A 15,353-nucleotide genomic window follows, 5' to 3' on the forward strand; every position below is an offset into this window, starting at 1 on the left:
AGCAAATATCAGTTGCAAAAGGAAAGCAGGTGCATGTGCAATGCAACGTCCAAGGCGACAATCCCATCGATATAAAATGGAAAATACAAGCGACGCAACAATATTTGGATGAATCACTTGATTCCAGGTAATTAATTACATCGTCGTTTAAAGTACAAATTCGTGTATCAACAAAATGCAAAACCGCGTATGTGAGGTTGCATAAATTATTTTCTAGAGAGTAAAAACACTCGTATTTCAAAGTGGTTCTGTTTTATAAAGCAGTCGCATTTCTGGCTAGTATATTTCAAGACGAATGGATAAGGATTGAGCCAAGAGCTTGTGTGAGCAAAACGAATTTTTGACAGCAAATGTCATTTACGCGGTTTTCCAGAATGACGATACGCGGCTTTGTACTTTAAACGACGATATTCAAATATGTATGTATGTATCTCCATTTCGAAACATTAAAGCGGACGTCCAGGCATACATATCAGTACTCGTATGAGTGTGCTTGACATGCATATCTATTAGGTATAGAAGGGGAAATGAGTAAAACTTACAGGCTAAACTAATATTCGCGGCTTGCGTTTGGGAACGCACGTCGTCGAATTTTTTTTTTTTTTTTGTGTCACCCGAAATTGGCTTGAGTGCGTTTGCATTTGAAACAAAAAATTTGTAGTAGCGAACTTTTGATGCAGTTTACTTCTATTTGACAAGCAGATATGGATCCACAGTATTGCCTCTAAATTTCATATGGGAACATTTCGCCATCATAGATTTTATGTTTTTATTTTTTTATTTTATTGCGATTTGCAAGCTAAGTTTGCGTTTTTGTAAAAGAATGGTTCAATACAAATGTGTAGATAATTTATTTTTCTACATTTTTATATATAAGGTTAAAAAACCATTTTTATTGTAAATAATTAGCAAAAACTGCGAAAAATTTTTACACTGCCACGGTTTTCGCAATTTCAACAATTTCTGTTGAAGATATGTAGCATATTCAAACATTAAAGTTGTAGAGATTTTCATTCTCCACATGCTTTGTATGAAAATTTATTTGGACAACGCTTAGATGACCACCAACCCCAAAACCCCCGTGGGAAACGTTTCAAACGAATCGGTTTGATTATTCAGCCTTATCACGAACCGGTTCACTTTTCACTTTCGTTTTCCATGTATTTACTATGGGCGGATGTCAAATTTTCGGGTGAAACTCAGGATAAAGTAGATTATTTTTTGCTTTTCCACCATATTGGGTCCGCCCTTTTGAATTTTTCCATCCTGACCTCAGATTGGTAATAACCGGCCCCAAGGTCCCCAGAGGAAAACGTTTCAAGCGGACCGAATCGATTTTAATTTTTTGGCCACCATATTGGATTCGCTGTTATGAATTATTAAAATCTTGCGCTAGGTTCGTGATCAGCAACCCCAAAAACATAAAAACCTGCAGTTTCTTTCTCTATTGGCACAAAAGTTGTAAACCAAGATCGAATTTACGGTTAAATTAGACGCCATGTTAAATTTTCCAAAAGGCCACACTGTTTTCAATGGAGGAGTCTATACGATCATTTTAAGACCTTAAGCTTTGTTATCCGTGCTGTAGAATTTTGGCCATCGTACTGTACCGGTTGACGTGGTGTGGAAATGAATTTTACGCCGATTCCCTCACATCGCTATATTTGGCACGTTTGCCGGTCTCAGCGGCGTATAAGAAAATGTTCGAGATTTTTTTTATTGGTGACATGTATATTTTAGGATTTTTAGCAATTTGCAGGAAACGCCAAGAATTGATTACTTTGGAATTGAATTTTTACTTGAAAACCAACAGCATTAGTTAAAAATACCCACAAATAGACTAAGTAAATCAGAAAAACTTAAGTATTTTTGAAGTTAACGCTAGTAATGTGCGTTAATGCTGAGAAAATAATTCTTATCAATTTTTTTAAGCAGAGATTACACGATTTGCAGATTTGTACACATTTTTTGATTTTGGCAGTCACAGAGTGATGTTGTCTAAAAATAATGAGTTCAGCTCAATAAAAACTTTTCAAACAACACCACTCTGGTATTGAGAAGGCGTACAAATATGTACAAATGTGCAAATCGTGTGACCCCTGCCTTAGCGTTATCTACGAAAATACTTATGCTTTTCTGATTTACTTAGTCTATTTATGGATATTTTTAACTAATGCTATGTATGCTATGCTCTTAAGTAAAAACTCCGTTCTAAATTAATTAATTTTTGGTGTTTTTGCATTTTTATATAGTTATACTAATGTTAGGATCTTTTCCAAAGCTGTTTATTTTTTCCCCTTTCTACTACCTTGATAATGCATGCCACAATTAAGACAGTTTACCATTTGCAATTTTAAAATTGCATTTACCCTCTGAATATGATATATTTTTACAAAAAATTAATATTAAATTAACAAAAAGAAAACTCTAAATACATACTTAGGATTAAAAGGGTGCGCAATTCAAATGACGATTAGTGTATATGAGCAGCATTTCAAAAATTGTTGGACCATGTAGTCTATTTGTGGTATATTGGAGTATTTACAAAAGTGTTCGGCTGTCATGCTGTAGCGGACCAACTCTTGTCTCTGCTCTAGGGTTGCCACTTTGGTAAATTGTTACCAAAATTGGTACAAAAACTTTGGGTTGGTAAAAAGGTAAATTTTTTCTCAGCTTGGTAGATTTTTGATGAACTTTCCGTTCCCGATTTATTTGTCGTAGTTATCTTTAAATATATTATACATTTATTTACATACTTTTTATATAATTACATACGTATAAATGTATACCGATATAAGGCGAACATATCGCGCTCCATTCAAAACTAATTTTACTGGAATCCCGAGGAGCTTTTGATTGCTTAAATATTTTAAATGATTATTTAAATATAAAGAAAAAATTTACAGGTATGTAATTACGCACTATGATTGTTCGTAAAAAAATTAAATCAACGCCATTTTTTATTAATGAAAAAAAAAAATATAAAAAAATCAACGGGAATTTTAAGCAGCCCATTGTTGACTATACTCAAATAGTATTTGCTTTAAAACTCTATACTTTAAATTGTTCTAAAAATGCAGTGTACAAAATTCGAAATTTAGACGAAAATTTTTGGAATTTTTCTATATGTATATATGTAGTTTGAATCCTCGATTTTTACTCTAAAATTATTTCGAATATTAAAAAAAAATTATTTTCTTTGAGTTACTGTATTTGTCAATAAAAGCTCGAGTTGAAGTTTTAAAATAATGAAGTTTCATTGTTGCCTTTAGTTTCATCACTTCCGCTTTTGGTTGAAGGAAACTGAAAATATGCCAATAATACGACTCAAATACCGTATAACTAGTGAAATAAAAAGTTCTTAGAAACAATTTTAATTCTTATCGAAATAACTAAAAAAAATAAAAAAACTATAGTTTTAATTAGAATAAATAAGAAAATAACAAAACTATAGTTTTATTAAAAAAATTATAAAAAAGTTATTGGTAGATATTTCCCAGATTTGGTATATTTTTTGTTTGGTAAATATTTTTTTTCGTCAGTGGCAACCCTGCTCTGCACCAGCTTATTGTAACCCGATCACTGCTCGTGTTTTAACGAAATGTGATTGAAGTTGAGCATTTGAAAGCACATTTTCATTTGCATTTGTTTGCCAGCGTTGCTGAATTGACGATTTCGTTTAGAGCTGGGAAAACATCGATAGTTGAGATATTCGATATTCTCGAGGTTTTTCAACAAAAAATTCGATACTATCGATAGTATAGATTTTTAGACATTTTAAATTTTATTTACATACTAAATGAACTTAAACAATTCATTTCACAGTCTTCGTATAGCTTATTATAGCTAATATCACAAAAAAAAGAATATATATATATATGAAGTAAAAAACTTGCAAAGTGAATTTGTAAGTTACTTTGAGATCCACATGTTTTTATGGAGGAACGTTAGCATCTCTATAATCTTTGGCTTTAGCGAAGCTCTTCTATCGCTAATTATTAGCCCAGCTTTGCTAAACATTCTCTCCGACTCGGTCGAAGTGGCTGGAATGCATGGAATCCTTTTTGCTAAGGATTTGAATAAGGAATCGGTCGAAGTGGAATAAATTAATTTAAATGGTATTAACATTGGTATCGACTCAAAGATTTTTGGATATGCTTACCTTCCAAAACTCCAATGGATTTGTGTCTTGGGGAGAATGTGCCGTAACATGTATTGACGTAGCTCCAATATAGCATCGACCCGATCTGTCCTCCCCATATTGGCTATATTTGTTTGCAAAAACTCGAAAATTTTCTGCCCTGAGGGAACTGAATTTTCTTTTAATGTTGGCGGCTCCGAAGGCACAGTGTCAATTTTTTTTGGGCGGCTAGTTCATTCTCCATCATTTTAAGTCCATGATTGGCATTAAATGGCGAATAAAATCCTTGTTTTTTAAACCTGGGTCACGTAGTGTCCCTATTCTTGGAAATGTGCGCTCTTCATAAGGCATGAGTCGTTTTATAACACGCTCCACCAAAAACTTATGAATTTCAATACCTTCTGGAGATTTTACTTTTATTTTCACATTATCCAAGCTATGCAGCAACCCACACACAATTGGTATAATCAGGGATATTGTAATCGAGACACTTGACGAAATGTGACGAGTGGCACTATCAAACGGTGCAAGTAACAACATTAGTTCTTTTAACAAAGCGATTTGGTCAGCTGTTAATGGTGGTGGTGCCTTGGAAGTACTTAGCAGAACTTTCACTATAGCATCGTTAGGTAAAATTATTCTTTCTATCATATAAAATGCACTATTCCATCTTGAAGGCACTTCTTGTATCAAGCTGTACTTTTATTCGGTTTGTTGTTCTGCTTTAAATTTGCTAAGTGCAATTGCACTACACTGAGAAAAGAGTTTAGTTACATCAACTAAATATGTTTTTCTCAACACATGATTTGGTTATAGTTACATTATTTGTTTATAGTTACCAAATCATGTGTTGAGAGAAATATATTTGCCTGACTTTTTTCTGAGTGTAGACTTAAAATATGTGACAATCCTTTTGCACTTTCCCAAAATATCTTTTAAACAATCGAGCGCTAGACAGTCCTGTACAACCAAGTTTATGGTGTGTGCAAAGCAAGGTAGGTGTTTTTTTTGTAAAAGTTCGCAAGTTTTTATCATAGAACTTGCATTATTAGTTGTAATGGCTGATATTTTGCTAAAAATATTCCATTCATCAAAGACAGCTATGTTTTGAGCTGAATGATTCGAGTTATCCTGTAATGGTTTTGTGGCCAATACTGCTGTGCGCAAAACAAAATCTGCGCTAACAAAGTGACATGTAACAGTAATATACGCTTCGTTAGCTCTCGAAGTCCAACAGTCCGTTGTTATAGCGCAACTTTCAACACTATCCAAAATCGCAAACAGTTTTGCCTTCATGTCTTTGTACATGCCACTCAAATGCACGTTTTGCAGTGTTTTTCGCGAAGGGAGTGTGTACCGAGGATCAAGCACTTTTACAAACTCGCGAAAACCGGAGTCCTCCACAATCGAAAATGGTTGCATGTCCTGTGATACGAGTTTAGCCTAGGCACTGTCAATGATTTTTTTTCTTCCAGAAGACGGATCGTAATTGTTCGTCAGAAACGGAACAATCGTCCTCGGGCCTTCTGATAATACGTCCAAATCAATGGCAGCGTGCTCCCTCTTAACGTGGTCGAATAAATTGGAGGTTTTATAAACATGGAACAGTGGATACACCTGGCCGTCTTACCACCTTTTGACCGTTCAAAATGACTCCACGCCTTCGAATAATTGCCAATCCGGCGCCTTTTGAATAATTGCGATTCTTTTTCATTGTTATTGTCGGGATCTGCGTATGAACAAAACTGTAATGAATATTCTCTCACAGTGATAAATAAATCATGGCACTTACCCTTGACACTTGCGATTCGGAAAAATTTGTCCATATTTGAATATATTTAAACCGCCAACACTAATTAAGTAATTTTCACGTGTATTTTCTCCAATTTGCCAAAAACAGTGATGTGAAAATATAAGAAATGCTGAACACTATCGTTCACTATCAGAACCAAAACATCGATAGTGTTACGCACGCACAGCAAATTCGATATATCGATACTATCGTGAGTGGTTGACACAGCTCTAATTTCGTCCTCATTTTGACGTTTTTTAGGTCAATGACGTTTTGACGATTTTTCCCCCGCAATGACGATTATTCCCCTGTAATGACGATTTTTTATTTTAGTTTTTCCACTAAATTACATATGTATGTATGTAAAAAATTTGTTACAGAAAAACGTAATCCAAAATACAACCATGCATTTATCTAGTTTTGTTCTACAACCGTGATTTAGTTATATTAAATTTGTTCTAGAATTGTAACCAAGTCGTTAATTTGCACTGCTGACACTGATTTGAAAGAGACAAAAAAGTAGGAGAGGGAATTTGTTCAGTCAAAATTATCAATCAGTTAATAAATGCTAATGTTAGAGGAAATGCTAATGTTAAAGGAGAAGGGTTACCAACTCGTCGGAATATTTCTTTTTTTATGTATTCAGGAAGAGTCTGGATTTCTTTTGTGTAATTTAGTTCTTTTTTTAACCGACTTCCCAAAAAGGCGAAGGTTATCAATTCGTCGGAATATTTTTTTTATGTATGTTACCGCATAACTTTGGACCACGTTAACCGATTTCTATAATCCTTTTTGTTATGGAAAGATGCCCAGGTGGTCCCATATTAATTTGGTATAAATCCGATCATCGGATCACGACGAAATTATCGATAATCTTAAATTTGTATATAAGAATTTAAGTCGGTTTTGTTTTTTGCTTAAAAATTATTTGTTTTCTTAAAAATTATTTGTTTATCTGCCATTCGTTGAGGGTGATAGTAAAAAAGTGTAACCACGGGCGTAGCAAGGTAAGTGCATGGCGGTCTTTTATGAAAATCAGAAAAATATTAAATTAATTATAAAGCGTAAATTAAAAGAGGTCGTATATTCAGGAAGAGTCTGGAGTTCTTTTGTGTAATTTAGTTATTTTTTTAACCGACTTCACAAAAAGGCGAAGGTTATCAATTCGTCGGAATATTTTTTTTTATGTATGTTACCTCATAACTTTGGACCACGTTAACCGATTACAATAATTCTTTTTTTTAAGGAAAGGTGTTGCTTCACAGAAGGTCCCGTATAGGTTTAAATCCGATAATCGGGTCATGAAGGAATTAACGATAATCTTAAATTTTATATGGGAATTGAAGTCGGTTTTGTTTTTTGCTTAAAAATAACTTGGTTACATTAATACTTGCTTTGAAACATACATATATCCAAGATTGGCACTTGCACATATGTATGTTTGTGTTTGGCCGGGCTTCTCCTCCGAATTGTGGCGTTTTTCATGGCAGAAATACACTCGTTTGTTTTTTTTATTTCATATTTTTTGATGTTGGGTTGAACCGGGCTTGAATCCAGGCCCTGCGGAAAAGTACTGCTTTCTCCGTTTCAAAATCTGGCCACCCTATTGGAGACCCACGTCCGTCTGTCTGTCAGTCCGCCTGGCCGTCTGTTTGTATGCAATTTAGGCTCTAAATTTTCAGGATATCCGAATGAAATTTGCTAAGTAGTTGTAGGTTTATAGTATGTATTAATCATTTGTCGGAAATGGAAAAATCGGACAACCATAACATATAGCTCCCATACAACTGATTGTTCAGATATGAGATTTTTTTTTATAACTCCTCCATTTATGCAGCTAGGAACACGAACTTTCACCCATTACCAATAGAATACTTGCAGTGAAAATTACAAAGATCGGACCACTATAACCTATAGCCTCCATACCACTTATTGTTCAGGTATAGGGGTTTACTATAAAACTTCTTTATTTGGACAGCTAAAACCGAGAAATTTCGTCAGATGTTTTCTAAATAATCCCAAAAACTCTACTTAGAAAATTGTGCTTTATTTCCTATACCACTGATAGTTCAGATACAAGTTTTTGCGATAGATTTTTTATACCCGAGCGCACTTGTGCACAAGGGTATTATAACTTTATTCACATAACGGTTGTTTGTAACAGGCAAAACGAATCGAGATAGATATAGACAAATGTATACATAAATGACCAGGATGAAAAGAGAAATCGATTAAGCGGTGACTGTCTGTCCGTCCGTCCGTCCGTCCGTCTGTCCGTCCGTCTGTCCGTCCGTCTGTGCACACGATAACTCGAGTAAAAAAAAAGATATCTTAACGAAACTTGGTACGTGTACTTCTTTCGGGCGTAGGACGGATGGTATTGAAAATGGGCAAAATCGGACAATAACCACGCCTACCTCCCATATAACGGTGATTTTCAGAAATACGAAAACTACGATATTTTAGTACTTATTGAAGATTATTCACTCAAAATTGATATTTGTAATAACTTTTAGACGAAAAATAAGAATATTATAAATTTTTGAAAAATGGGCGTAGCCACGCCCACTTAGTGTTACATGTGTATATCTTGGCAACCGCTGCACCGATTTCTTCCAAACTTGGTACAGTTATTGGCCTTGGTACAGGATACCAAATGCCGAAAATTTTAAAAATCGGACAGTAACCACGCCCACATCCCATATAACGGTAATTTGGAGAAATACGAAATCTTCGATAAATCCGTAAATATTGAAGCTAATTTATTCAAAAATTGATGCTTGCAACAATTCTTTATCAGTAAATACGCTTATCATAAAATTTTGGAAATTGGCGTGGCACCGCCCACTTATGATCACATATATGTATCTCGGTAACCGTTCTACCAATTTGTACCAAACTCGGTATGGTTATTGTGCTTGCCGCATAAAAGCAAAACGTTCAAAATTATTGAAATCGGACTAAAATTACGGCTTTTCATATAACGGTAAATTTTAGAAATGCTCGAAACGTCAATATTTCGAAATTTAAGGACGCCAATTTATTCAAAATTGACACCCCGGCTTACCACGTAGCGGTAGCTTTCGGAAAGGTGAAAAACATATATTTAATACTTGCGCCGGGTATTTAATGTTCGGCCCCATCCGAACTTAGACTTTCTTACTTGTTTATATTAATTTCAAATGCAGTATTCTGTTAAAGTAAAATTTTCTGATGTTAATGAAAGGTATGAAGCCTTCGGCTAAACAGCACTGTTCTTACTTGTTTTTGAATAACCTGTGGAGCTTGCAATTTAATTTGATTTATAACTCAATCCCGTGACTAATTCAGATCGCCCGTAAGAAATCACCAATGATTACTCAACAAGTCAACTTCCGCCAGAAGCGGAAATATTTCTTTTTCAGCTGTTTGACAATTTCCCACCTAAAATACCACATTTTATCTTTGAGAAATGCAAAAACAAAGATCAGGCAAGCCTGATTCTCTTACCCCCGTAACTTTAGAATCTTAAACCTACAGGCTCTTAAGTTTCTTATAAATAGGTTATAGTGACCCGATCTTTGTTAGTTTTACTGTAAACTTTCTGTTGATAATGAGTGAAAACAGTGCGAAATTTTATATTTCTAGCTGCATATATGGAGAAGTTATAACAAAGAATCTCATATCTGAATAATCAGTTGCATGAAGGCTGTAAGTATTTTTTAGAAAATGGGTGGAAATATTGCGATATTCATGTTCCCAGCTGCATAAATGGAGGAGTTATAACAAAAAATCGCATATCTGAACAATCAGTTATATGGGAGCTATATGTAAGAGTGACCCAATCTTTTTTATTTTCACCGAAAGTATTCTGTTGATAATGAGTGGAAGTATTGCAAAATTTCATGTTCCTAGCTGCATAAATGGAACAGTTATAATGAAAATTCTCATAACTGAACAATCAGTTGTATGGGAGATATATGTTATAGTGACCCGATCTTTGTTATTTTCACTGTAAGTATTCTGTTAATAATGAATAAAAACGGTGCGAATTTTCAGGTTCCTATCTAAATCTCATATCTGAGCAATTAGTTGTATGGAGGCTATAGGTTACAGCTACAGTGACCATATTTATGCGAGCCGAATAAGCAAACAGATCTTAACACCTTCTTACATAATCTTAGAGTTTTGTATTGTCCCTGAAACAGCATCCTTATAGTAACATCACAAATTTGTAGGATATCTTTCTCGAAATGTTTACTCCACAACATTTTTTTATAAAAGTTTAGATAAATTTTAGTACGATAAAGTGCAAGTTTTAATTAGCTAGGACTTACCGTTAATTTTTGTCGAAGGTGCTACGCATTTTTTCATAAAAACTTAGTATGTTTGACAATTTGTTGATAGGGAAGGAAATGAGGTTATAGCGATCGGTCCGCCATTTTCACTGTGTTAAAATATTATGAGATTGCGATGTAGGTTTTCAAAATAAGGTTTTAATCCAACTTTTAGCTTATGAACTAATTAACAAGGGAAGCGATTCCCTTGCAATTTGCGGACTTCCAACTACCGCAGGGATGCATGTAGTGGAAGCCGCAGGGATGCATGTAGTGGAAGCCGCAGGGATGTAATTAGGGATTTACGGGATGGGAAGATGATATACGGGATAGTTATGTTAAGGGAGCGCAAGTCCCTTAAACACACTGTAAGTATTTTTTAGATATTGGGTGGAAATATTGCGAAATTTCATGTTCCTAGCTGTATAGATGGAGGAGTTATAACAAAAAATCGCATATCTGAACAATCAGTTGTGTGGGAGCTATATGTAAAAGTGACCCGATCTTTGTTATTTTCACTGAAAGTATTCTGTTGATAATGGGTGGGAGTATTGCAAAATTTCACGTTAGTAGTTGCATAAATGGAGGCGTTATACCGAAAATTCTCATAACTGAACAATCAGTTGTATGGGAGATATATGTGACCGGATCTTTGTTATTTTCACTGTAAGTATTTTGTTAGTTATGGGTGAAAACGGTGCGAATTTTCAGGTTCCTACCTGCATAAATGGAGAAGTTATAACAAAAAATCTCATATCTGAACAATCAGTTGTATGGAGGTTATAGGTTCGCCATTTTGACTGAAAGTATTTGTTTGATAATAATTTATTTATTTATTTTTTACTTACATTTTATTTATTTATTATTTCTGTTATGCGTTTGTTTAACCAATACGACATTTTTATTTAAATATGCTGGTACGTTTACCTGCTTAATATTATAAATCAGTAGATTAAAATCAAAACAAATAAATCAAAAATAAATAAAATAGAAGGGCAGTGTGTGAAATGCAGCTCAATAATTTATATTTATATATTTATTTTATATTCTTTTTGTATATATTTAGATGGTCTTTGCATAACCCCAATTTTTTGCAACTTTCTCATCTATATAATTAATATGTTCTTCGAACTTAAGTTTACTATCAATTAGTATGCCTAAATATTTTATACTTTCTACTTTTTGTATACTTTCGTTATTTGGTTTTAGCCCAGATATGTTCTCATCATTGACGGTGCTTCTTGTTATGATCATACATATATTTTGTTTTGTTAATATTAAGTTTCAGTCTCTTTCCGCAAAGCCTATGTAAGTATAAGTTATTGAGATCATGTTGCATCTTTGACAGTGCCACATTAATACACTTACCACTAATCATATTTAATACATCGTCAGCAAATAGCTTCATTTCACCATAGTCCATAGCGTTTATTATATCATTTATATCGTCGTTTAAAGTACAAAACCGCGTAACGTCATTCTGCAAAACCGCGTAACTGACATTGACTGCCAAAAATTGGATTTGCTCACACAAGCTCTTGGCTCAATCCTTATCCATTCCTCCTGAAATGTACTAGCCAGAAGTGCGATTTCTTGTTCTTTATAAAAAAGATAACCATTTTGAAATATGGGTGTTTTTACACTCTAGCAAATGATTTCTAAAACTTCACATACGCGGTTCCGCATTTTACTGATACGCGGTTTTGCATTTTGTTGATACGCGGTTTTGCACTTTAAACGACGATATATATTAGGAACAATAGGGGGGCCAACACTGAACCCTGAGGTAACCCTATGGGTACTTCCAACACATCTGATACTGCTGCATTAATTACTATTCGCTGTCTCCTCTGCTCCAGATAGCTGCGTAACCATTTCAGTTCCGTATCAGTTATACCAATTTTTTGCATTTTATTAATAAGAATCTCCCTATCCACCGTTTCAAAGGCCCTTTTGAGGTCAAGGAAAACTGAGACAACAACATTTTTATCCTTTAGTTTCCGTCCGATAAAAGTTGTTTACCGCCTATTTTGTATTTAAACTCTTATATTTCGATAACTTCATCAGTTTATATTTTTTTAAGTTTTAGTCTACTATTGATGTGTGTATCAATTAGTGCCACCGCCAAACTCTCTATTGTTCTATTTATTTCAATCACACTGTTTACAAAAAACGTGCTTAATCCATTAGCCACTTCACTTTCATTCTCTACCAGCACAACATCTATTAATGCCTTTTTATACCCTTCGTAATTTTGAGATGCTTCCACATTTCTTTAGTATTATTTTTGTTCATTTTAATTTTGTTTTCCATAAATTTTATCTTTTTCATTTTTATTAGTCTCTTATATGTTTTCTTTTTATTTTTATACTCATCCCGCTTGGGTGTAAGTATAATATTTGTGTTTATTTATTTGTGCCAATTCCTGATCATACCATTTATGCATTAATTTTATTTGTACTTCTTTTTCATATGTTAAACTCTCCATAGCTTGAGTTGTTATGTTATTTAGTAATTCCATTTTCTTATCGATTTGTAGGTTTTCACCAAAATTGAAATTAAACGATCTTAGTAAGTTTATTACGCTTTCACTGTTATAATTATCCCATGCAATAATTTTCTTAGACATTCGCATCTTATATGATTTTGACGTTTTAATATTAAAATTTATCTTATATTTGTGAAGATTTTCACATTTAAATTCATCTGATTTAGTATATATTAAGTCAATTTTAGTTTCTGTTATATTGGTAATTCGTGTGTTAAAAGCTACTTTTTGGGTCATGCCCATCAATGTGAGTATCTCACTGAATTTTGTGCTGTATGTTGATACGTAGTTCATGTTAATATTGAAATCACCAACTACTATGTTATGAATACTTATTTCATATTTGTTAATTAAAATTTCATTTAAGTGATCAATAAGTGCCGCAACACTTGGGTTGGGGGAATGATACAATACCCCGCTTTGCCAATTTTTGTCAAGATTTTTCAACTTTATTATAATACACTATAAGTTCATATTTACACAGTCGTTATATATTATATTAATGTCGACTGTGATCTGTACATACACTAGGGATGTCAATTTTCCGGTTTTGTCGATCCCGGGATTTTCGGGATTCGAAAATACAGTCCCGGGATCCCGGGATTGTCCCGAAATTCAGGCAGTTTTATTTTCTTAATTTTCCTTTTGCCAACACATCTGTGATCATCCTATTATAGTATTTTAAATCAGATTGATATAACAAAAAAAGTACAATTTATAGTAATTCATTTACATATTTATTAAGGCTATAAATCAGTCTTTTCAATCAACAACAACCAAACATAAACTTTGACAAACATATATGTATGTATGTACATATCCACATTAGTTTATAACATAATTTTTGTACTACAAGTACAAATGCATGTACGGCCACTCACAGAAATATTTTGTATAGATTTTTTTTTGCAATATTCAGAATATTTTTCATGGTATTTTTTTTTGTTAATTTAAAAAAATATATATGTGTAGGGACCAACCCTAACAATTGTCGCAGTAGTAAGTGGCAACACCAAAAGCCGCAATAGACGAACAGAGCTGTTTGACATTCGTTTGTACTAACTGAAACCAACTTCATTCATTCAACGTATTTTCTAGCGACGCTAATAAAGTCAGAATTTTCCGTGTATTAAAGCAACTTATATTTGTTTAATTTCTAAGTTATTAAAGACATATAGAAGTAACGATTCTATAACTGGTGACCCCGCTAAGAACATAATATGGTGAACGTAGGCGAAGATAGGTACGAAGACGCTATCACTTCTTTCCACATGGCACGGCTCTCCATCAAACCGCCACCGTTCTGGAAGCCTGATCCACGCTTGTGGTTCGCACAGGTGGAGGCGCAGTTTGTGCGAGCAGGTATTACGGCCGATGAGACGAAGTACTACACAATTGTAGCTGAAATTGATTCAGCAGTTCTCAATCACGCTACCGACATAATTTCATCACCACCTGTTAGTGGCAAGTACGACGCACTAAAGCAAAGACTGATTACTGAATTCGGCGAGTCGAACGAAAAAAGGCTCAAACGCTTATTTGAAGGCTGCGAATTGGGCGAGAAGAAACCCACTACTTTGCTTCGTGACATGAAAGACTTAGCAAGTCAGCGAGTCGATAAAGACGTTTTGAAATCATTGTGGCTGCGACGTTTGCCTGTGCAAGTGCAGCAAATTTTATCAACACTCGAGGGTGATATCGAAGCTTTGGCTAAGAAAGCCGATAATATCATGGAGATTTCAACGACAAATGGTAACATAGAGGTCGTCGGTGTACCCAGCGAGGATTTATCACCTGCTATTGCGGATTTGATAAGCAGGCTCGATCGCCTCGAACGTGGCAGCAATAACGGCAAGGTCAGGGAGGAACGGAACCGCAGCAATGCAGTTTCGGGTACAACGTCATCTACCAGTTCGCGCAGGACGACAACTCAACCAGCACACGACACTTGTTGGTATCACCGCACTTTTGGTGAAAATGCAACACGATGCCGGCAGCCATGTGCTTTCGGTCAGAAACGTTCGGAAAACTAATCAGTCCTCCGTTCAAAGCGGCTCCTGCGGAGGCTGATAATAACTGCAGCCGCCTTTATGTCCGAGATAGGGCATCTTCACTAAAATTTCTTGTAGACACCGGTGCGGAGATATCAGTGGTACCCAAAAGTTGTACCGACAAGCGATCGAGGGCGCCTATGAGGCTGGTAGCTGCAAACAACTCGCAAAATAGTACCTACGGTACTAAGCGTATGGTGTTGGACCTAGGTTTGCGGAAACAATTTTCGTGGTTGTTTGTAATTGCTGACGTAGGGTACCCTATATTGGGTGCTGATTTTTTAAAACATTTCGAGATTCTGGTGGACATGAAGAGTAAGGCGATTATTGATAGAACAACGAGTGTACGATCGATTTGTCAAATCATGAAACTACCTTATAGCATCATCTCATTAAGAGGGGTAAGTTTATTTCAGCAGATATTAGCGCAATACCCCGACCTCACCAACGATTCACCCCGGATGGACAGAACTTCGACAGCCGCTCGACATTTCATTGAGACGAG

General features: G+C 34.8%; 1 protein-coding gene across 1 annotated transcript in view; it reads left to right on the top strand.

Annotated features, from left to right (window-relative positions):
* Nucleotides 1–15,353, top strand: part of LOC118749696 (Down syndrome cell adhesion molecule-like protein Dscam2) — a gene marked incomplete at its 3' end in the record, with an annotated part of 267,478 nt that overhangs the window by 134,119 nt on the left and 118,006 nt on the right. Inside the window, 1 exon segment of the mRNA XM_036484490.1 lies at nucleotides 1–127. Within this exon segment, the coding sequence (XP_036340383.1) occupies nucleotides 1–127 (127 nt within the window).

Source organism: Rhagoletis pomonella, unplaced genomic scaffold (assembly GCF_013731165.1).
Source record: "Rhagoletis pomonella isolate Grant_MI unplaced genomic scaffold, Rhpom_1.0 Rhpom_scaffold_00034, whole genome shotgun sequence".
Lineage (NCBI taxonomy): Eukaryota > Metazoa > Arthropoda > Insecta > Diptera > Tephritidae > Rhagoletis > Rhagoletis pomonella.